The 23,998-nt window shown below is 42.8% G+C and overlaps 1 protein-coding gene across 1 annotated transcript in view; it reads left to right on the top strand.

The window, feature by feature from the left end:
• The window catches only part of oca2 (oculocutaneous albinism II), a 94,746-nt gene that overhangs the window by 4,290 nt on the left and 66,458 nt on the right, over positions 1-23,998 (top strand). The window contains exons 3-9 of the mRNA XM_018749891.2: positions 10,378-10,473; positions 13,328-13,498; positions 14,912-14,969; positions 17,869-17,941; positions 19,204-19,361; positions 20,712-20,794; positions 21,819-21,972. Coding sequence (XP_018605407.1) covers positions 10,378-10,473; positions 13,328-13,498; positions 14,912-14,969; positions 17,869-17,941; positions 19,204-19,361; positions 20,712-20,794; positions 21,819-21,972 — 793 coding nt within the window. The remainder of the gene's footprint in view (positions 1-10,377; positions 10,474-13,327; positions 13,499-14,911; positions 14,970-17,868; positions 17,942-19,203; positions 19,362-20,711; positions 20,795-21,818; positions 21,973-23,998) is intronic.

The raw sequence follows: 23,998 nt of genomic DNA, 5'->3' as shown, positions 1-23,998 counted from the left end.
AACGTCCAATTTACGTACAACTTGTAGTTACGAACCACCCCCCATAAAGCCTACTATATTAAAAATTCGAGTTATATGCAATGATTCGTAATAACAAGGCTCTGTCCCGATAAAATCTACAATTATCCGACTTACATACAAATTCGACTTAAAGACAGACTTAGGAACAGAACTTGTTTGTAATCTGGGGACTGCTTGTATATACTTTGTAAGCTGTACAAGAAGTTCTTTAACATGTTAAACCAAACACAGTTGTACTTTGTGCTTCTTCAGATTTAAGTCATTGTAGTAATGAAGGAGTAATGTTTCCAATGTAAAATTTCTTGACTCTCATGTGGTGTAATTAGATTTTCTTGATAGTCTGGGTCCTTGTTTTTCCTGCTTGTGTCACATACATTGCAGTTTTTGACATTTAACTCTTAGAAAGTGTTTCTAGTGAGCTGCTGTGATTGACAACAGTTCTGGCTTCAGACGACCTCAAAAGTGACACTGTAGTATTTTCTACTGCACTAACAGATGTGAGGTTATATGGAGACCTCTGAAGTCCATGTCTTTTTTATCCTACCAGCACTTAAAAAAAACATTTTATCTAATCTGAAATCAATTTTCCTAGCCATTCTTTGCATTCTGTTTATGTATATTTCATTTCACTTTCATTTTCTGTGCACTGACATTAGGCTTTCTGAGGTCCTGTGTCCCAGATTGTGAGCTTTTACAGCTGGATAAGAATAAAAGCTTTGTGTGAGCTGGCTGACAGCCAGTTCTTGTCCTTAGTTTCAGTCTGTTGCACTCTTCTGCTCATTAAATAGAGTGTCTGGCATGCCGAGGCAAACAAGCGTTTCTGATAAGGGTTTCCCAACGTTGTGATGAATTGTGGGGAACAAGGTGAATGAAACTGAATGATACTGAAAAGCAATAATCTGAGGCTATCGCAATTGCAACTTTCTGACCTGGGAAACATGGTGCCATCCTCCAAATTTTGGGGATCGCTGTCAAACTCATAATGTAGATATTGTGATATGGAGGAAATTCACATGGCAGGACTGACAACTTTTTCCATGAGATACCGGCACTAGCTGGTTGCGTAGCTGGTTAAGCCGCCACCTTTGGATCCCCAGGTTGTAGGTTTGAATTCTGCCTACTGCTGCAGTACCCTTGCCCTAGATTGCGCCACTAAATATTTCCTGACATTGGAAATGTGTAAGTGATGGTAGGTAGCTTAAGATTGTAACATCTTCTAGAGAAAAGTGTCAGCTAAATGTAAGCAGACCCTGGACCCCACAACTCTAGTCAATTTATGTCCCCCTTTGTGCAACACCAGAAAGTAGGCCTGCGGGTATCATCATCATCTTTAAGAGGCAGCAGACGGCGCGCTGGTTAGAGGCGCTACTCTCCACCTGAGGGATCAAAGTTTGAATGAAGCCTTCTGATGTAGTGTCCCTGATCACAAAACCTTCATCATCCGTTTCCTGAATCTACTCTTCGCTCAGGATTGTGGTCAGTCTTTCAGACATTAAAAGGCACCTGTTGTGTAAGCAGGGGACTGAGTGCTAATGTTATAACCTTGTAGTCAAAAGAACCAGGTATGAATTCCACCTCCTGTTGTAGTGCCCCTGAACAAAGTACTTAGCCTGAAATCAGACAGTAAAAATTAACCCATTGTATAAATGGGTAAAACATTGTAAGTAGCTTAATACTGTAAGCATGTCCTTGCTGTGCTGTCTGTCTGCACACACAGATTTGTACCTGGTTTTTTTACCCCATAGAGCCTTGCTGATGGAGAAGCTTTTCCTTGCTCATTGAACCTGCCACGCCCATCAACAAATTCTCTGACAACCAGTTACTATATTTATACACTGATTTTATTTCAGTTCTCTAGATGACGGCAGCACAGCAAGTTAACGCTGCTGTCTCACATTGCCTGGCTGGTGTGAGAGGACATGGGTTTGATCCCCATTTAGTCTCTGTGGAGATTGCATATTGTCTGTGTGGGTTTCCTCCCACAATCCAAAGACATGCTGTTCAGGTTCCCCCATAGTATGTGAGTGACACCGAGAGAGTGTGTTCCACTGATGTATGGATGAGTGACCCAGTGTAAGTAGTGTATCTAGCAGTGTAAATCACCTTGGTGAATAAGGTGTGTGGGCTCATAACACTACATAGAGTTCATTGGAAGTCGCTTTGGAGAAAAGCGTCTGCTAAATAAATAAATGTAAAATTACATTCCACCGGCTTGGGTTCAGCAGAATTTTGTACACAGTAGAAGAAGTGGTGTATGATCACGTGTGCAACAATCCCCTGAGTGACATGGTTTCCAGAACCTTTTTACATGCTTAAGCATCTATCTGTGTATACAGTTAAATTATGTATTAAGAGGGCCCTTTCAAATGTAGCGCTGTACAAAGCATTTCCTCATTTTGTCTGCAGTAATGAGTCAGATGTCGGTAATATTTTTCCATTTTTGTCCAATTAGTGGAAGGAGGCCTGTCACATACCTGGCACCTGTTTCCTGCGTCCTTTGATAAGGCTCCTCGGTGAATTTAATGATGCATTTCCTCTTAGCTGAGAACAAGTGCTGTTCTCTCCGAAAACAGGACGTCTTTGTTCAGCTACCACCGAAGATCTGTCTCCCTCCTCCTCGGTGTTGGCTTTCCAGCAGCGTTGGGATGCAGTTCTTCCCTTGAGAATTAGTGATCTATCATCATTGCTTTTGTCTCCTAAGGTTTGTCTTGTCTTTCAAAATATTTTTTATTAGTCAAAATCTTGTCGCGTGTTTAAAATAAATAACGGCAAAGAATTTCAATGCTGCAAAATAACCTGCCTGTTCAATTTTTGACATGAAATGTTGAAGCAAAACAGGTTTTCAGTGGGTGCGGAACTGAAGAATCACATCTAGGCTTTTATTTGCGCAGCAAATACGTTTTTAAAACTGAACAAATGTTACGTTGCATGACAGGTAAATAAACTTTTTATGGAAAATTCAGAATGAATAAAAGGGAATACTGGCCACAGAAAAATCATCACTTCTCCGATACATGAAGTCAGATAAAATTTGTTGATGCTGAAAACACACAAGTTGCACCCCGTTCTCTTCCCGATGGGAGAAGGCGGTGTTTTCGTTCATGTCACATACAGCAACATCAATCTTGCTGTCCACCGTAAGGTTTTAGAGGGTAAAGCAGCTGTTAATGGGGTGATGGAGGGCAGACTCTCACATGAATGTTCACATTGGAAGCGTCATGGACGTGGAAGCACATGTTGAAGGGAGGTCACCCTGGGAAAGGCATGGTGATCTCCTGCATGGCAGGCTTTGGTTATGCCAAGCCGATGGGTGGAATCCCAGGCCCCTGGCTGTTCATCTCCATGTTTGAAACCTGAACTGACAGCCTATGCTGGACGCTGTCCAAGGAGAGCGATGGAGACTTTTCTCTTTGCATTTGTGCCAGTGCAGTAGACGTACTTGCCTCTACGTTTCCTGTCTGCGACATCCGAGACCATTGGTTATGGAAACCACTGCACTTGTCTTTGGTAGGAACTCCACAGCACCATCTTCCAGCCCCGACCCCCCTCCAACAACATCTAGGAATGAGATATTTTGTCTGAGCTTTGCCAGGGGGAATCACCATGTCATTCTTGAATTGTGACCTCTTCTGAGCTAACGTTACAAATCTCTTCATAGTTGTATAACGGCATTTGAGAGGATTATTGGGCCTGAAATATCCTATCTAATCTATTTACCATGGGAAAAAAAATTGGGGATTTCTCTGGGATGTCACTGAATACTGATGTGTTTTTCTCACTGTACAAAAAGCAGAAGCCGGTTGGTACCCCTGGTTTCACCCCTAGGACAGCTGCTAGTGTTGTGGTTAGTGCTACTGCTGTTGGATCCCACGGTTGCAGGTTTGATCCCCACCTCTGGCTGTAGTGCCCTTGAGCAAGGTACTTACCCTAAAATTGCTCCAGTAGAGTTACCCAAATGGGTAAATAATTGTGACCTTAATGCTCTGAGTTGCTTTGGTGAAAAGCATCAGCAAAATGTAAATGTTTCAAAATTCCCAGAAGTGATGGAAATGGCTCTGACTTGCCATGCAGTCTGCTTATGTGGGAACATTATTTCATTCATTTTTAGCTTTTTATAAACCAACATTAGCAGTGAAATTGTAATTGCCATGATGGGAAGCAATGTCCTGTCCAGTATTGGATGCATATACTGATGAGCAATAACCTGAGCTCAGATACAGAAACTAGAAGACTAACTTATGAAAGAAAACAGTGCCTTGGTCAGTTAAGTGTAGGAGGGAAACCTATGGTGTGTTGTACACTGCTTCACCAAAACTTTCTGGAAAGTTCTGGAACCGTACCTGTCATTCTGAAATCTGAAGATTTCTTGGGGTTGAGAACCTTTGCTTTTCAAAGTACCCTCATTCACACTTCGTACACTTCCTCAGGTGCTCAGAAAACTTTTGAAAGAGGTGTAGTAGCAGATTGTTTGACATTGTATTCAAGGCAGTGGTTTAAGCTTTTTCTCCTCTGCATCGGATCATTAACCACAGTGCCTGTTCTGAACAAAGAAATATAACTGCTCCACGCTTTTCTGTACTCAACAAAGAGATATATTCTCTTGACCTTAAGTTGACCTTTGTAATACAGACTCACTGTCATACTCTGATTAATTATGGACACAATATAATACCTCAAATATTCCTACTTACCATTCAGCCTTATAAAGGATATGTGTTTTCCTTGAATAGTGCAAACTTCTATACAAATTTTATCATAGAGCAGAGTCCTTTTAGGATTAAGAGATTACAGTCAAGGGTCCTTCAATTAATCGCATCTATAGTATCCATTCTGGGCTTGATTTCTCAGACATTATGCAATTTGGCTAAACCTCTGTATCTGCCCCTCTCCATTAGCAGGGGTCTATATTCATATTGTGAATAGTTTTTCATGAAGAGATTACAGGGTTTGAGTTGTTCGGTCATTTTTTAAGAAAACAAGGATCTTTCAATTGGTACAAGGTGTGAAAAGCACTGAAGTTTAAAACATGATGAACTACTGTAAAGGACTGACATACAGTATCATTAAACGCTCATAGTGAAGTTATTTGCTATCTCACTGCTAATGTGGACTGCCGAATCAGAGAAGGTTGTATTATTATTATTAACAACAACAATAATTATATAACCAAGAAGGTTATATTATAATAATAATTAATGCTCTTGGTCCCTGCAGCTAAATCATGAATGTTCTGAGTTTTAAAGAATGTGTAACCTCTACTCCCTAGAGAAAGGGTTGAAGAAAATAGATTGAGTGTGAAAGGAAACAAAGGTTTACGTTAGTTAAGTGAAATTTTTACCATTCACAGTATTTCTTTGATGGTGTTCATCGGGTCATAGCCACTAAACACATTGCACTTTGTTTTACAGAATTCTGATCTAATGTACAAACAAGGTGGCCTGCTCACAGCAGCACCTGTGTAGTTCTTGGCTCTACATATTGCAAAGCTCAGTGTCATTTTTAATTTTTTTTATTGATACAGCAAAACATAAAGATTTGTGTTCTTAAACAAGTTGGTGTTTTGTGTGGCCTTCCTTAGAATACAAAACTGAATGCAGGATGTCAGTGCACTGCTCTATAATTTTTTTCAAGTAGTCCTGTAGCAAATTTCTCCAAGCTTCTTGGCCATCTTTTGACTTTTTCCTTGTCCAGGTGATCCCACGCAGCTTTGATTATGCCGAGGTTGAGGCTCTAAGGTGGCCAATCTAATGGTGTTAGAGTCCTGTTAGAGAATTTTCAGGCTTCCACTCTTACTAGGTCTCACCGGTGTTTGGGGTCATTAGATGAAGTTTTTGCCAATCTGTAATTTTCCCCAAGGTATAACATGATGAATCAAAATCTGTTTATATTTTGTCAGCAGTCATCATTCTATCCCTTCCGACCACAAAAGAGCTGCACCTAGACGTCAGTGTTCTTCTCACCAGGTCTTCTTCTGACATACTGGCATCTTAGCGAAACAAGAATTTCTAATTTGGACTCATCACTTTTTGCCACTGGTTGTCATGCCGTGCCTTATAGCCTGTCTCACCCCGCAGTCTCTTCTGCTTGTTGTCTTTCCTCAAGAATGGTCTCTTAGCTGCTAAATGCCATACAAAACCATTTATTTTAAGACTTCTTCACATGGTTGAAGCATGTGCTTTAGTGCTAGATGATTCTGCCAGATTCTGAGCAAGCACTAGACTGGATTTCCTTCTGTGCCTTAAGGAAGTGACCTTCAACTGCAGGTTATTCTCTTGGGGGTAAGATAGAGTAAGCGCTGTCGAGCTGAATTCAACTCATGGTGTCCAGTCGCATTGTTTTCATTCAAGGGGAGGGCATGGAAGTGGACTACCATTGCCTTCTTATGATACATTTATTTAGCTGATAGTTTTCTCCAAAGTGACTTACATTTATTCATTTATCTGACACTTTTCTCCAAGGCAACTTATAGTGTTAAGGTACTTACAATCATTTATCCATTTATACACCTGAGTAATTTTTACTGGAGTAATTTATGGTAAGTACCTTGCTCAAGGGTACTACAGCCAGAGATGAGGATCAAACCTATGACTTTTGGGTCCCAAGGCAGCAGGTCTAACCACCACACTAGAAAGTGTCTTGTTCAATTAGTTTCAATTATTGTCCCATTCAATGACTTCAATGCCTCAGTCAATAATTTACCTGTTTATACAGCAGGATCATTTTTACATAACTTGATCAAGGGTACTACACCATGAACCAACTGACCAATGTCAACAACCACTTGTCCCAAGCAGGGTCACAGCAAACCAGAGCCTATCCCTCAAACACAGGGTGCAAGGCTGAGGGGGGAGGGGAAACACCCTGGACAGGACACCAGTCCATCACAGGGCACCCCAAGCAGGGCTAAAACCCTGGACCTGCCACACAGCAGGCACTGGCCATACCCCCCACTACAGTAGGAAGTGAGATTCAAACCTGTGTCTTTCAAGAGCAAGGCAGCAGCTCCAACCACTGTGCTACATGTTAACTTCTTCCACAGAAGCTTTGGATTGTGAACACAAGTAGAACATGCAAACTCTGCACACCCACAATTTGATTCCAACCTACACCTGAATGGACTGTGAGGGACTAGCATTACTCACTGAACCTCTATGCCTCTCCCGAGGGGCCTTTCTTCTCTAAACGCTAAGTTTTCTCCTCGCCAGCCATGTTACTTTGTCATGGATCTGTCTTCAAACCTTCTTGAAAATGGATAGCTTTAAGGGCAGGTTCTCTTTCTGTTGCATCTGGGATTATTTTGTTTTGATACTATGCACCTCATCCATTCACAAAGCAATGAGAACTCAATTGTCAGCATATAAACACAATATTGTTTTTAATCATTTTTAACAAAATACATGTGTGGCAAAGGTGTTTAAAACTGCGGTTTTGATGGTGCCAAGGTTCCTACGATTCAGAAACAAATAAGTCAAGCGATCACACATGCAATTAATTGATCCAGAAAATCCTGCTTTGAGTTTTCCGGCCCTTATTCCGAGATGAGAGAGGTAACAAATGATTACCTTAATGGCTGATTTTCACTATGTGCCTTGAATTAAGGATATTCTAAAGTGTGGGAGGTATCTGCAATTGTGCCAAATGACACCACAAGTTTTAATTACTGTCACACATTTCTGTTCAGCTGAAACGAGCCTAACACAGAGTCCCAGGAGATCCACTGAGGCTAATTAAAATCTGGAAATCACAGTAAATAATTACCACCTCAGTAATGAACTGACTCATTCCCCATTTACTAGCACTGGTTTTTGTTCCGCTTCTTTTCATAAAAAATATCGTGGAGCATTTTCTAAAACGCGGCCCTTAGAAGATGGAGGGAAATGAGTGAGTTTGGCATCTTGATAGAAGACAAGTAACTAAAAACAATGACCAGTATTCAATTTCCCCGCACCTCCCTGACTCACTTTTACTGCATCACATGGTAGATGGAAGGTAAAATTCTTAACAGGTTTTATCAGGCTACCCAGTAACATTTCCCTCATGGTTAAATTTTAACCTCATGTGGGGAAAGAATGACATAATATAAATACAAGACATGAGTTAATATAAAATGTAATTTTAGCCCCTTAGAAAAAAAGGTAGATGATACCAGAGCTAGACAGGCCAGTCAGCACTAGAAACAAATGATGTCATTGGTTAGGGAGCCTTCCACAAAATTCTTATAAACTCAAATACACACAGAAAAATTATTGAGGTACATCTACATATCAGTATTTACAGTGCTGTGCAGAAGTTTTGAACCACCCAATAAAGTTTTCCTTCAATCTGTTTGTCTGGACACACACACAGTCTGAAACCACTTCTCCCAAGCAGGGTTGCAGCAAACCAGAGCCTCACCCAGCAGCACAGGGCATGGGGCTGGAGAGGGAGGAGATGCACACCAGATGGGGCAGCAGTTCACCACAGGGCACCCCGAGTGAGACTTGAATCTCAGACTCACCACACAGTGGGACCCGGTCAAACCCACTGTGCCACTGTACCCCCTGTCTGGCTGGGCAGTAAATGTTTATTTGCTTGTGAAAACATTAGAATAAACACAAACACAATTAAAAGTAACAAGAATTTCTTGCATTTTCCAAAAACTTGATTGAGATGAGTAGAAGAACCCAGGTTTGCAGAACGTATGGCTTCCATATATTGTGAGAAGCAGCAGAAACTTGAGTTGATCGTGACTTCCAGGCTTGACTGATGAAGGCAAAAATGTGCAAATTGCTCAGTTTCATAAGAGAGTTTCTGACATGTGGACGAACCTTCTGGGAGATAAAGCATCTTGAACTTTGAAAGGTTAAGTTGTAGGTGATGATCCAAGCAGTGATGTCTGAGGGGCTGAGGGGCAAGCTGCAATAGCTGTAGCTCTAAAGGGGAAAAGAAAAACTGAGAATCAGTGTAGCAGTGATAGACGTGCCTTTGAGACTAAACAACGGCGACAAGGGAAGAGATGAAGATGGAAAAGAGTAAAGGGCCTAGAACTGAGCCCTGCGGAACACCAGTTGAGAGAAATTGAGGGAAAGACCAGAACCAAATACCAAACAGCTTGGTAAAAGCTACCTGACAATTTCAATATTCAAAACCATTTTAATTATGTTCCATAGATGCCAAGGTGTCTGATAGAGGAAAACAGGATCTGGTGGTTGAAACCGCAAAAAGTTGCCAAGAGGTTGAGGAGAACGAGCATCAAAGAAAGGGAAGCAACTCTTGTGGACTGGAGAGTTCGTGACATGGCAGTGAGGGCACTCTCAGTAAAAAGGCTCATCTTGAATCCAGACAGAATGTGAAAAAGTGGGAAGGGGTTTAGCAGTCAAGATGGAAGGCTGGAAGAAGAAGGAAGAAGTGATCAGGAACATGAATCGCAGTAACAGAGTACTGGAAGGTAACAATTCCTGGAGAAGACAAAGTCCAGATGATATCTGGCATTGTGAGTGGCAGAGAACTGCCACATTAAGAGGTCAAAGTGCTGTAGGAGTGTCAACAGCTTGGTTGCAGGACTGTCCTTGCAATGCAAGTTTAGGTCATCCAGGAGCATCTGTGGAATATTGTCCACTATGAAGGAACTCCTCCAGGAAACAGCCGGGGGACTTTTTGGGAAATAGAAAACAACTGCTAAGAATGCACTCAGAGCAGTAATATAAGTGTAAAATAAAATTAAGTAAAATATACTGAGTATTAAGTAAATATACTATACTATAGTAAATATATAGTACATATAATAAATATACTATACTATAAAAGTGAGTATTAAGTAAATAAATAAAATGAGTAAATTAGATAAAATACAGTGTAATTCATATGAGAACAGGACAGGATGCTGGAGAGAGAGCAGAAACAGTAATCATAATAATCATTTTCATAATTTGATTTAAATAGGCATTTCATTATTTTTTAAGTATGCAATTTTAGTTCAAATAGGTTTTTTTTTCTCTGAAAGGTATTGTTTTGAATATTCATGAGTGAATAACACTGTGTATGTAATATAATTATATTGTAAACCTGCGCATGTTTATTTAAATAGTGTGCTTGGCTCTACATAGACAAACATGTGAGCCTATAGAAACCCAGTATGAAGGGTAATAAATTTCATATTTGACATATTATGTAACTGAAACCTTTTTTTTTTAAAATAATCCATTTTTCAAAACCCACTGAAAAAAATCCCTTTGAGTGGTTTAAAAAGGTGATGCTGATTTTTTTTAGAACTATAACTTTGTGTGTTTCATATCCTTCTGTTAGGTGACTGACCTCAGCTATTATAGTCACATCTTTTCGGCGAATAACCCCCTTCTCTCCTTTCTGTTCTTCCAGTCACGACTTTGGCGCAATTAAACTGCACAAAGGGAGGCAGAGTGGTCACACAGAGAAATCGCCCCTGCTGCACTTCGCTGAAGGCAATGGTAATGGGTACGTTTCACTTGGCTACCATGTGGGATCTAAGTGTTGGTATGAACACAAGTGAAGTTTCTCCACATGCCTCTAGATGACGATCTCTTGCAAACAGGGTGTAAACAGCTTGTTACGTTGAGAATTCTCTTTCCCTGTTGCAGTATTTATTATGCTGATCGGTAGTCGAATAATAAATCTGCAGAAGAAAAAGGTAAATAAACACCAAAATGTATGTCATTGTTCTCAAAGTGATTTGGCTCACTAATGAGGATAACAATAATTACACACACACACACACACACACACACACCATCTGAACTGCTTGTCCCATACGGGGTTGCAGGGAGCCAGAGCCTAACCCAGCAACACAGGGCGTAAGGCTGGAGGGGGAGGGGACACACCCAGGACAGGATGCCAGTCCATCACAAGGCACCCCAAGCAGGACTTGAACCCCAGACCCACCAGAAAGCAGGACCCAGGCCAACCCACTGCGCCACCGCGCCCCCCAACAATAATTTTATTTCTTTATAAATAATCATAATTTAACACTTAAATCTATGACACCTTAAATAATTTTTCCGTTTGTATTTTTTATATTTGTTTTGTATATTTATTTTAACATTTCTTTGTGTGTCATTTCTACAGGATAGATTATATCAGGTTATCTAGGCAGTGTCATGATACGAGGTGACTGCCGGTGGTGATTAGCCGTCATTTCGGAACCCTGCAAAAGATTTTCCATACGAATATTTTTTCCTTAATGACATTCAGTTTTAAATAGTGCACTGTTCTGCGAATTATAAATTACTGACAAGTACCAATGATGTTTGTTACTGTAGTATACACTCCACAAAAAAGTTAAAGGAACACTTTTTAATCAGAGTATAGCATCAAGTCAATTAAACTCCTGGGATATTGATCTGGTCAGTTAAGTAGCAGAGGGGGTTGTTAATCAGTTTCAGCTGCTTTGGTGTTAATGAAATTAACAACAGGTGCACTAGAGGGGCAACAATGAGATGACCCCCAAAACAAGAATGGTTTTACAGGTGAAGGCCACTGATATTTTTTCCCTCCTCATCTTTTCTGACTGTTTTTCACTAGTTTTGCATTTGGCTAGGGTCAGTGTCACTACTGGTAGCATGAGGCGATACCTGGACCCTACAGAGGTTGCATAGGCAGTCCAACTCCTCCAGGATGGCACATCAATATGTCCCATTGCCAGAAGGTTTGCTGTGTCTCCCAGCACAGTCTCAAGAGCATGGAGGAGATTCCAGGAGACAGGCAGTTACTCTAGGAGAGCCGGACAGGGCCGTAGAAGGTCCTTAACCCATCGGCAGGACCGGTATCTGCTCCTTTGTGCAAGGAGGAACAGGATGAACACTGCCAGAGCCCTACAAAATGACCTCCAGCAGGCCCCTGGTGTGAATGTCTCTGACCAAACAATCAGAAACAGACTTCGTGAGGGTGGCCTGAGGGCCCGACGTCCTCTAGTGGGCCCTGTGCTCACTACCCGGCACCATGGAGCTCGATTGGCATTTGCCATGGAACACCAGAATTGCCAGTTCCGCCACTGGCGCCCTGTGCTTTTCACAGATGAGAGCAGGTTCACCCTGAGCACATGTGACAGACGTGAAAGGGTCCGGAGAAGCCGTGGAAAACGTTATGCTGCCTGTAACATCGTTCAGCATGACTGGTTTGGTGGTGGGTCAGTGATGGTCTGGGGAGGCATATCCATGGAGGGATGCACAGACCTCTACAGGCTAGACAATGGCACCCTGACTACCATTAGGTATCGGGATGAAATCCTTGGACCCATTGTCAGACCCTACGCTGGTGCAGTGGGTCCTGGGTTCCTCCTGGTGCGCGACAATGCCCGGCCTCATGTGGCGAGAGCATGCAGGCAGTTCCTGGAGGATGATGGAATTGATACCATTGAATGGCCCCCATGCTCGCCTGACCTAAATCCAATAGAACACCTCTGGGACATTATGTTTCGGTCCATCCGATGCCGCCGGGTTGCACCTCAGACTGTCCAGGAGCTCAGTGATGCCCTGGTCCAGATCTGGAAGGGAATACCCCAGGACATCGTCTCATTAGGAGCATGCCCCTCACGTTGTCAGGCATGCATACAAGCACGTGGGGGCCATACAAACTACTGAGTACCATTTTGAGTTGCTGCAATGAAATTTCAGCAAAATGGACTAGCCTGCCGCATCATTTTTTCACTTTGATTTTTGGGGTGTCCTTGAATTCAGCCCTCTGTAGGTTGATAATTTTCATTTGCATCAAACGATGTGGCATCCTTTCGTTCCTAACACATTACCCAGTCTATATCAGTATAGATATCCAGCATGATTTTTTCCCCCATTGAGATCTGATGTGTTTTAAAAGTTTTCCTTTAATTTTTTTGAGCAGTGTATAATAATGTGGAGACGTGAACATGTAAGTCTTTGCATTTAATTTGTAAACTATCAGAAAATTGGGCTAGTGAATTTCGTTGTTTTGACTGATTCTATATTTTTTGACAGCTCACCTATAGCTTGGTTCTAGTATTTGTTTTAGTCATTTCTGCCTTTAAATCCTGGCCTATAGTATCGTGTGACTTGAAGGAGATTCAAAAAAGGTAATGCTGGTTTAAGTGTGTTATGCCATAATGTGGTGTCTCTGCTGGTTGGAACCAGATGGTTGCCATTAGCAGGAGCATTTTGTAGGTATGAAAGCAGGATCCCTCCTGCCACTCAATCAGGTACCATTCAGGGTACAAGTTTCTTTTTAACTGTATGCATGTTCTTGCATCTAGTGCTGTAAACATTTGAATGACTTGGCCCTGGAGAGTAATGTTATACGTGACATCCTGCCCTCTCACCCTCAGCATCACATACATGGCCTTGTATGAGGAGTCGTGGGACAGCAGCTCCACAGAGCTCGAGAAGAGGTGTCGCCTGGGAAGCGAAGTGACCAGCCTGTCCCACTCTACCTCCACAGAGAAGTCGGATCCACTGGATAACCTCCACCTCAGCTTCATGCTGTCCAACCGCCTGCGGTAGCCCAACGCTCATTCCAGTCCCGAATCAGCCCATCCCTTACCAAACAAAGCACCCAAACAGCATGGCTTCCTTTAAAAGCCAAACCACAGCTTGATCACTTAGACAGAAAAAGTGAAATCAATGGGTATCGAGATTGACGGGGTATAATTCATTGTTAACCTTTATAATTTTTTCATTAAGCAGGGTTCCCTCTACTAATCATGTTCTTTTATTCTTTGGACATTCCCCTGCATTATTAATACTGATTTGCATGGCATATACATATTAGTATTCCAAAGACCTCACTCTGTGGAGTCATGCTTTTAGTCTTGCATTTATTTCAAGTACTTTTCTCTTATTGAATTCAGCCTCTAATATGACATCCATGAAAGGACCCCACCAACCACCCTTCCCCCAGTCATGCTGCTAGTTCATGGCTAAGCACTTGGGGGGGCAGGATATTGTTATTGGACAATAAAAAAGACTATGCTTGTGTTTTTGTGAGTGTGCATAAGTGTATATGTGCGGGTGATGGGTAGGGAAACATCTAATGAGAAATTTAGATGGGATTTTGCAGTGTTTTTCTTGATCTATGAGCTTGTACTGATTTAGCTGTCTGCTGGGTTGTGAAAAAGAGGGTCAGGATGTGAGGGTGAGGACAGGAAATCTATACTTTTCCAAGAAGTGGCTGGAAAATGGCTAGAAAAGTGTGCTGATGAGTAATAGGTCTCCATTTGTGGACATCAACAAAGCTTTTTCTCCGTTTTCATTTCGGTGCATTTACTTTGGGTTCTTATGGTCTGCTCAGACTAGATCTTTCTGTTTGGATGAACACGTTCCATTAACCCCAACCGTAATGCACACTCTTCTCATAGCTCTGTCAGTCTTGTTGAATTTCTTCAGTAAGCCACACACATCCACACACACACACATTGACTGATAGCGCTCGTCCCAAGCGGGGTTGCGGTGAGCCGGAGCCTAATCCGGCAACACAGGGCATAAGGCAGGAGGGGGAGGGGACACATCCAGGACGGGATGCCAGTCCATCACAAGGCACCCCAAGCAGGACTCAAACCCCCCACCCACCAGAGAGCGGGCCCCGACCAAACCCGCTGCACTACCGCGATGTTCCATGTGGCCACAATTTTACATGATGTTCTTTTTTTTTTTACACAATTATATACACAGTAAAGACATTGTACACCGGTTTGTACTTTACTTTGATTTATATTACTGGATATTTCCTGAAAGAATTTCATCAAGGCACCATAACAGTTTCCTATGTAGGATTCACTCTGCTTGTGCTGCCCGGAAAGCAAATGTAAACCTGTGTTAAAACCAATGCAATCAACTGTAAACAGGTTTTATTGCCATTAGCTGATATTTTAATTGACTGTAAATAGCTAATTTCAAATACCTTTCTCTTACAGGTACTGCTTAAGGATTTTCAAAACTGCCAGCATATTTACCATCGTTGTTCTCTGTTCAGTAAGTAAAACTTGATACTGTGCCAGTTTATATTTCATGGATTTCAGGTCTGTAGCTCTCTTTTTCTCTGGGACAATTGTTCCTTTCCTTTAGATACCAAGACACATTAAACAGGTATCCTTTTTTAAGTCTTCCGTGTGGTTTGGTGCCTTGATATTGCTGAGGAAGCTTGTGTGCATCACTGAAACTTAGAGGTGTCAGGACTTGTATCAGGGCCAGGGTGGAAAATTTGAACTTGAAACGCCAGGCGAAACCCACATTCCCCACACATATTGGGATGCATTGAAGTAGGATAGTGCTGGCAGCAGAAGATCACTTGAAGTAAAAAATGCAAAAGAAAATAAACCACTCCTGTGCTACCAGGAAAGGTCATCAGTCGAAAAACCAGAATGAACTCAGATATTTTCATTTACCGTGGAGGTAACTCCATCACTTCTAGCAAGGGCGTTGAAGTGGATCTACAGGACTTACATATGTAGATGCACTTCAAAATCAGCAGTCTTTGGGAACTCCAGCCATACTGAGGCTACACACTCTTCCACTGGGAAGAACTCCAGAGCCAGGTTCCATTGCCAGGCTCCAGTGTGTCTAGGTCCATGTCACCTATGCCTACCATTTGGCTGACATTGACCCTGACTCCAACCATTCAATTAACAGATGATGAGCTCACAAGAGAACGCTGGATCAATGCCAACAAAGACCAAAAATGGCAAAAAGTGGAAAAAAAAAAGTTGAATGGATATTCAACCACACTTTAAATATTTCGCATCAGAGTAATCCGGAAAGAGAGTAAACATCCGGAAGAATAAGGTTCTCATGAAGGAAATGAGCAGAGCATGTCAAAGAGGTACTAGAAGAGGCGAAGACCCGTTTTACAACATTCGTGAAGAAGCTTAGGACCGAAATAGATGCCAAAACAAAAGAGACATCTTCCAAAAGATTAGTGGAATCAAGAAGTTTCAGCCTCAACATTTAGTACTCAGAGATGCAAATGGAGAAATGATTCAGTGAAGATCAAGCAGACAAGCAAAGAATACAAAGAAATGCTGTAAACCAGAGTTATCAACAAAAAGGTGCACTAGAAATTAGGTATGTGCAGAATTCTTTGTAATGGAGAATAAAATAAGTCACTGGGAACAAGAAAGGCCACTAGAGCAGATGGGATTTTCACAGAAGCTTAGTTTGGAACAGACCAAGTATCAGTCAATGTACTAACCAACCAACATCCCTAATGCTGGATTGAGAAAAGGATGGGGAACAAGAGATGTTGCTGTTTTTTGTGTGATGGATAATTAAAAGAGGCAGAAAATTCCAGGATGAGCTCAACATGTGTTTCACTGAATACAGCAAAGTGTTTGACTGGGTTGACCATGTTGAGATTTGGAACGTGCTCAGAAAAGTGTTCCGGAACACACGATAATCCTGACGGAGAATGTTTTCCAGTTGACAAAGGAGTAACTTGTACATCGAACACAATGTTAGAGACAGGCTGAACTGGAAGAGGAGGAATGTGCATGAAAAATTGGTGGAAGCAGCATCAGTAATATTTCATACGCTCACAATACGACAATAAAAGCAGAGGATGAAGAAGACGTATTAACAAAGTCAAGGTACAGAGTGAAAAAATGGGTCTGCTATTAAATCAGATGAAAACCAAAATCACGACAGCTGGCACAACAGCAAACTTTAGTGTTGGTAGGCAAGACATACAAGTATTTTACAACTTTTACATCTTGGGAATTATAATCAACAGCAAGGAATCACGCAATCAAGTGATACATTGAAGACTAGTGCTTAGCAAAATTGTGACGAAAGATCTGGAAAAGGTGGAGGGGAGGGGCACGGTGGCACAGTAGGTTTGGCCGGGACCTGCTCTGTGGTGGGTCTGGGGCTCGAGCCCTGCTTTGAGTGCCTTGCGGCGGACTGGTGCCCCCTCCCGCCTCAGCGTTGCACCCTGCATTGCCAGGTTAGGCTCCGGTTCGCCGCGACCCTGCTCGGCAAAAGCAGCTGTCGACTGTGTGTGATCCGGAAAAGATGGTGTAAAAATTCATCCCTACTGTCATCCACTGGTTTGAATAGGGGAGTCATGGCAACTAAGTGTTTGTTAAGCACTTTTGAAATTGCAACTACAGCAACACTGTGTCACGGTGAAATGCAGAGACAAAGTAAACAACACAGTAATATTGGGCTGTAGGTTCAGATGTGGCTTTGAATCCAGCTTGTGGAGTTTCATGTTCTTCATGCGTTTACATGGGTGTCTCCAGGGTGCTCCAGTTTCCTCCTATACTTCAGAGACGTATATTCATATGAATTGGTGAGGTCAGATTGCCCATATTTCTTGGTGTGTGCATGAGCATCCTGTGATGGACTGGGATCCCATTCGTGGCATGCCCCACCTTATTTTCTCTCTTTCCCGGGACAGGCTTTTGACCTCTGTGACTGTGAATTCTATAAATAGTACCAATAAATGGATAGACATATGGATATTAAAGATGGGCGAAGAAGAAACAGGACTGGAAATACAGACTTCTTAGAGTCTATCAGTGAATTAATTCACTTAAGTACTCATTGTAATAGGTGATGTGATTTCTTTAAAGCACGGAAATATACTCACCTTTATTTACTCTCTGTAGCAAACCCACCTCCTGGAAAGACTTCCAAATTTCACAGAATAAACTGTAATGGTTGGTCTTGTGAAGCTCAGACTGTCAGTTTACAGTGTTACCCTGTGAACCAAGAATAATAGTAAATAATAGTAAAAGCCTCCTGTTTTCCATCTCTTCCATATACTGGAAATGCGTTTTTAAATGTATTTGTCTGAGAGTTGCACAGTGTCTTATATCCTGTGTCTCGTACTGGGTGTGAAGGTCTTCGCTAATGGTACCTTCCTTCATTCTAGCTCTTCTTCAGCATGTATCCTGACCGCGAGAAGCCCTGGCAAATGCTGGCTGTCTCATCCACCAAAAGCTTCTGTATCCTTCCCGTGCATTCGCTCCACAAGGGCCAGACGGTATAAAGAGCGCTGATCTTCCTGGACACGTCTGGGTTGAACGGTGGGATGCGCCTGGTGGTGGCGAGCAGCTGACGGGACGTTCCGGTTCACAACCCGGGTACCGTTTGAGAACAACATGCAAACAGGAGCAAAAGCATCCCGTTTCCACTCATAGGCGCACACGCCCCGGAGGTTCCGGACTGTTCTGGCAGGCATCATTACTTAGTTATCGAAATGTTAGCGGGAGGCCTAAGAGGGTTATTTTAAAGGGCACCGAAGCATGGAAGCGAAATTGGAATAGACCATCGCAACTTCGAGATGAGCCTAATCATCAGTGACTGACTCAGCACAGTGACATTTAAAAGTCACACACAGCTGTAGCTACAGGAAAGTTGGAGGAGGTGTGTGAGAACCGACGTTTAGCACACACAATTCCCCGGTGCTTTGCCCTGCCATTACGCCCACATTATTTATGTACCGCTCCACGATTTAAGTGCTTCTTTTATAAAATATACCTTCAGAAGAGAACGTTAATAACTGACTAATAAAATGATTCACGAATGTATACGTATTTATATTAAGACTTTTGATAATAACGATAAATATCATTAACAGCGATGAAAGATTTTGAGTATAACCTATTTCACCTTGTCCTGCGCTTCCTGTAAATATTTGGGTGAGTTGGGCGGTGGTTGGGGTCATGAAAAACATAAGGGGACACAGTTAGAGGTTTATGAGACGTTCCACGATGCAGTCTGTGAGGATCCCCACCCTTCAGAATGTTTTGGCTGTTAAAGGCCATCTATTTTTCATCTCGATTCAGAGGAAAAGAAGTGCTGGTGAAAAGTTAGACGCTTTGAGGGCTTCCGTAGTGACTGTTATTTCAGATGATGAGTCCCATCGTATTACACTGTATTATGACTCTGTTATTAGGTTTCCGAAATCACAGCCGGTGTTATCGGCATAAGTCTTTGTAGCGAGGAATTCCTGCTCTTTTGTTAGCTGAATATCACGTCTTTATTGGATATATTATCATCCATTGTGCTGTGTCAAAAAGTCACGTACCGAATATCGGTTTAAATGAAATAAGACACGGTCAGACCGGGGGAAACTGTTCGTTTTCTCGCTGTGGCCAAGGAGCGGCCCATTTCAATCGGACCCCTGTAAAGAGACAAGACCGCCCCCTGTTGTGTTTCGCCGTCACTCTGAACACGGTTGGTTCCCCTGAGCGTGTGCACGCAGCCACGAATGTGACGGATTTTCGGGACAGCGCGCTGCTCAGGCTGCAGGTGGGTGGGCCGTTCGTGCGCGAGTCTGCAGACGGCGCTACGGGGGAGTACGTCCTTGTCCAGGTGGAGCAGACGGAGGAGTTCACGTCTCGACGGCGACGCCCCCAGCAGGTACACGGGCCGCAATGACACCTTGCTCCCGCTCCTGTCCCACAATCCCACAATCCCACCCAGCTGTCCTCCCCCGCCTTGTCGCACTCCTGCTCTGAGACGTGTGCCCTGCCGGATCACCGGCTGCTGCGTGCATCTACACGAATGGCACCGACTCGGTGCCGGTCCTCTTGTCGGCCGATGCTCTTCTGGCTCCTCTGTGGGCTCGTTCCTAGGCCGTATCAAGCCGTCTGTGTGCCGTTTCAAGCGAGAAAGAACATTATTTCCATAACACAGCAGTGCCATTGTCTGTGTTTATTCAGCTGGCAAGCACCCAGTGCATTTCAGAAGTATCAGGTGCAAACAGCAACTGTTATAAATTGCAAATTAGTTGTTCTGTAAGTTATGTAACTGCTTCAGAAGAAAAATCACATCAGTTCCATTTCATTTAAATGCAATGTTCTGTGAAGAAAATGCACCATGTATGCATGAATGTCAGATTACGTTCGATTTTATTAGATACAGGCAGCCCCCCAGGTTACGAACGTCCGACTTACGTACAACCCGTAGTTACGAACCACACCTCCGTAAAGCCTACTATATTAAAAATTTGAGTTACGTATAATGACCTGTAATAACAAACAGGCGCTACTTTGCGATGTGGATCGAAACATCGCACGTCCACAACGGTCCGTTGGCTCGTGAGCCCGAGGAAGGACAACGAATTCCTCCTTTTCGGTCGGACCGTGTTGCTGTTAACGGTGTCTCGTGTGCGTTACCGTATTTGGCTTGAATTTTTTTGTTTTTACCCTCCGTGGCACCAAAGCGTAAATGCGATGCAGTGAAGGTGATGCATCAAAGAAAAGGAAAACAATCATGATCGAAACTAAAGTGGAAATAATAAAGTGATCGGAAAAAGGTGAAATGCCAACAAACACTGGAAGAGCGAACATTAAAGTTTCTTTAATGTATTTTATACCAACACACACACATTCTCTCTCTCCTTCTCCTCTCTCTCTATTATAAATACTGTTGTTACATTTATTATTATTATTATTAATAACAATAATGATAATAATAAAGATGTTTTAGTGTATCCAGAAGTGTTTCATGTTTTTCATGCATAGAAAGGTACGCTGTATACTATATACTAAGACAAATTTTTGACTAACTGACGTTAGATACAAACCGTACCTAACTGTTCCGACTTACGCACAAATTCGACTTAAAGACAGACTGCCTGTAATTATGTCCTACTGGAGATGATCTTTGTTCTCGTGCGATACTGAGCTCAGGAGTCTCTTGCTGGACATTGTTTTACTGATGGCTGTGAATGTGCCGAAATTAATTCGATATGAATTTTGCTGACAGGTGGCCTACAACTGGACCATACCGGTACATTCAGAGAAAAACAACCAGATCGTGACGACCAGATCATTTGAGATGCTCAGCAGGTACAGCTAAACAATTTGTTCCAAACTGTTGCAGCAATTTTGTTTTAAACCCTTTTTGCTGTGACCTTCACCTCGTTGTTCAGGTACCTTTCATTCACTCTGCATGTGACTCACCACTGAGATAACAATGGTTTGTTTTGCTTATTTAACTCCAGATATTAACAAAAAACGGAATTTCGTATCCAGACTCCATTGGCTGTAAAAGTTAATGTTCATAATTATGTCATTTTTATGATTTTTGCAATAATGAAAATATTAAAAGTGATAAAATTAAGTCCATGTACAATCCTGGACAGAAGTCAAGTTGAAGTATCATGTTTTTTTGGCCACAGACACATTTTTCCTTCGGTATTTCACCCTCTGACCACATGTCTAATTCCTTAATCACCACACTGGCTTCAAGTTTGAGTTCCAGCTTGCCCTACGATTGAAAGTGGTGCCACAAATTGGAGTACCCATAATGCCTTACTGCGCTTTAGCCGAATTCTAGGTTTGGTTGGAAGAGAAAATTGGCAGATTGATCCTCAAAGCATGACAAAGAACACAACAGCGGCGCATAACAATCAGTTCTCTTTTACCAAAGTCTCAAAACGCTTAATTTCTCATGTGATAATAAATATTAGATTCATCTGACGCTTTTCTCCAAAGCGACTTACAACGTTAAGCTTCTTACAGTTATTTCCCCATTTTTACAGCTGGGTAATTTTACTGGAGCAATTTAGGGTAAGTCCCTTGCACAGGGGTACTATAGTCAGAGGTGAGGATTGAACCTGTGACCTTTGGGTCCAAAGGTTCCACTGCGCTACCAGCTGCCTGATCCGATAATATTATCATCAGATCCTTTGACGATGAATATGTTGAGATTATAGCAGCATTTTTTTCCCGAACCTTCCTGAGCACACGATAACTATACATATGCTGTGGTGGGTCGCAACTGCGGAGATCAGCGGAGATCAGCCGAGATCCCTCCCCATCACTGACCACATCCGCCAGAGGTTCTCATGCCTCTTATTGCCCTCACCAGAGGCCCAGTGACCATTACCATCCAGGCCGTCCTTCAGGACAATGAGGTCGTGCCCCTGTCTATCACCCACCAGTCTCTCTACATCAACGTGGAGGCCCAGGTGGTAGTCGCCGGCGTCATCCTCGCTGGTGTCTACGTCCTCATAATCTTTGAGGTAACCCCACAGTAACTGCACGATCATCCGCACACCTCATTTTGTCTCTGCTTCCCGGCACATTCCTTACATGTATACGCTTACAGAATTTTAATGCCCAGTATTTTATGCTGAATTCTTTTCCTTGCTCTTTGGCTTTCGATTCCTGTTGCTCTGCGACCTCCCTGTGCCGGTGGGACCCAGAGAGGCTGATCTCTTTTGGTTAAGAGTTTGACAGGACTCACGCTTAACGTGCGGGGGGTCCTGTGAGTGCCTGGAGGGGCGGAATGAGTGTCACGCGTGGGCCCTGTCATCTGACTGTTTCCGCGCAGGGCAAGTCTGAGCTCAGTTTATCGGGGTCTCTCGCTCATCATTTCATCATCTGTGTCTGACAGCAGTCCATTTAAGTGTCTGTCACAAGAGGACGGAACTCACTCGCTCACGCGCTATCGTTAACCGCTGATCCACGTCAGAGTCATGGTGGTCCAGGGCCCATCCCATAAGCATAAGGTACAAGGGTAGTTAGTCAAGGTACACCAGTCCATTGCAGGGTAACAACCACACACACACACACACACACACACAATGGACAATTTGCAGTCACCAATCCACCTAAAACAAGTGTTTAGACAGTGGGAGGAAACCAGAGCACTTGCAGACAGGGGAGAATGTACAGACTTAAGCGTTTCAAACAAGAGTGCTGAACTGTAAACTACGATTCTATGAAAATAATAAAACAAAGAGCATTCTGGAGTATTCCTACGTGTTTTTACGCATTCCCAGACCACAACGCTTCACTTTCTTTCATCAGCGTGTCTTTCGAGTGCCGTTGCCTTCCATGCAGAAATGGCCGAGCCGCAATTCGATGCTTTTCCACTAGGTGGCGTGCATGCCTTCTGAGGGATCTCCTCCGCACCCCCTCTGTTCTTCTTCCCTCCTTCACACACCCTCGCGCGCGGAGCACGAAATACGCTGTGCCGTGACTGAAGCGGCGCGAGTGTGTGTCTGTCGGCGCTTCGAAAGGCTTGGAAATAAAAAGTGACCGAAAACACTCGGCGCAAAAGTTGTGGGCCATATGCTGAATTGCGGGAGTCATTTTGTCAGTGTGTCTTTCTTCTAAGTCTACTTTATGACAAAGGCCCACGGCTTGTGTAATTGATGTAAAAGCTTCGGCTCCCTCTTTTATGTGAGAAGACTGGCTCCTAAAAAGCTTAATTCTTTTGCGCTACGTCTTCCACCTAATAAAAGGGAGTGGAGGCCCCTCTCTTCTATTGTCCTTTATCTGTCAAGATATAACTGAAGGTAATTATTTCTCAATTAGCTGCCAAGTGGCGAACCGTAGAGCCTTCATCGCCTTTTCCTCTTACATCCGCTAATACTCACTGCTGGTAGTGTGGCTGTACTTTAACAAAGGGTGTCACTTCTCAGAGCAGGTGGTGCAATGCTTCGCCATACAGCCTTGTGCTCAAAGGACCCAGGTTCGAATGCCACCTCCTCCTGCAGTGCTCTTCATCAAGATACTTACATTTATTCACTTAGCAGATGCTTTTCTCCAAAGCGACTTCCAATGAACTCTATGTAGTGTTACCAGCCCACACACCTTATTCACCGTGGTGACTTACACTGCTAGATACAATACTTACACTGGGTCACTCATCCATACCAACCCTAGAAGGACAAGCAGTCAAGAAAAATGGATGGATGGATGGGTTCTTATCATTATTATCATTACATCATTACGTTGGATTATTATTATTATTATTACTGTATTGTTGCATTAAAGATGTTTGAGTGTATTCCTTTAATGTTTTCTATGCATAGAAAGGTACAGTACGTTATATACGATATACAAAGACAAACATTTGAGCAGCTGGCTTTAGACACAAACCGTACCGAACTGTTCAGACTTACATACAAATTCGACTTAAAGACAGACTTAGGATGAGAACTAATTCGTAATCTGGGGACTGCCTATACACAGATATTCATACATTGCATATTTTTTTCTCCTATCTTGTCCACATCATATCTTTAATCTCCTTTAGAG

Source organism: Scleropages formosus, chromosome 1, assembly GCF_900964775.1.
Source record: "Scleropages formosus chromosome 1, fSclFor1.1, whole genome shotgun sequence".
In the NCBI taxonomy this organism is placed as follows: Eukaryota; Metazoa; Chordata; class Actinopteri; order Osteoglossiformes; family Osteoglossidae; genus Scleropages; species Scleropages formosus.
The sequence above is the reverse complement of the archived record's forward strand: the minus strand, read 5'-3'. Positions and strand labels throughout refer to the sequence as shown.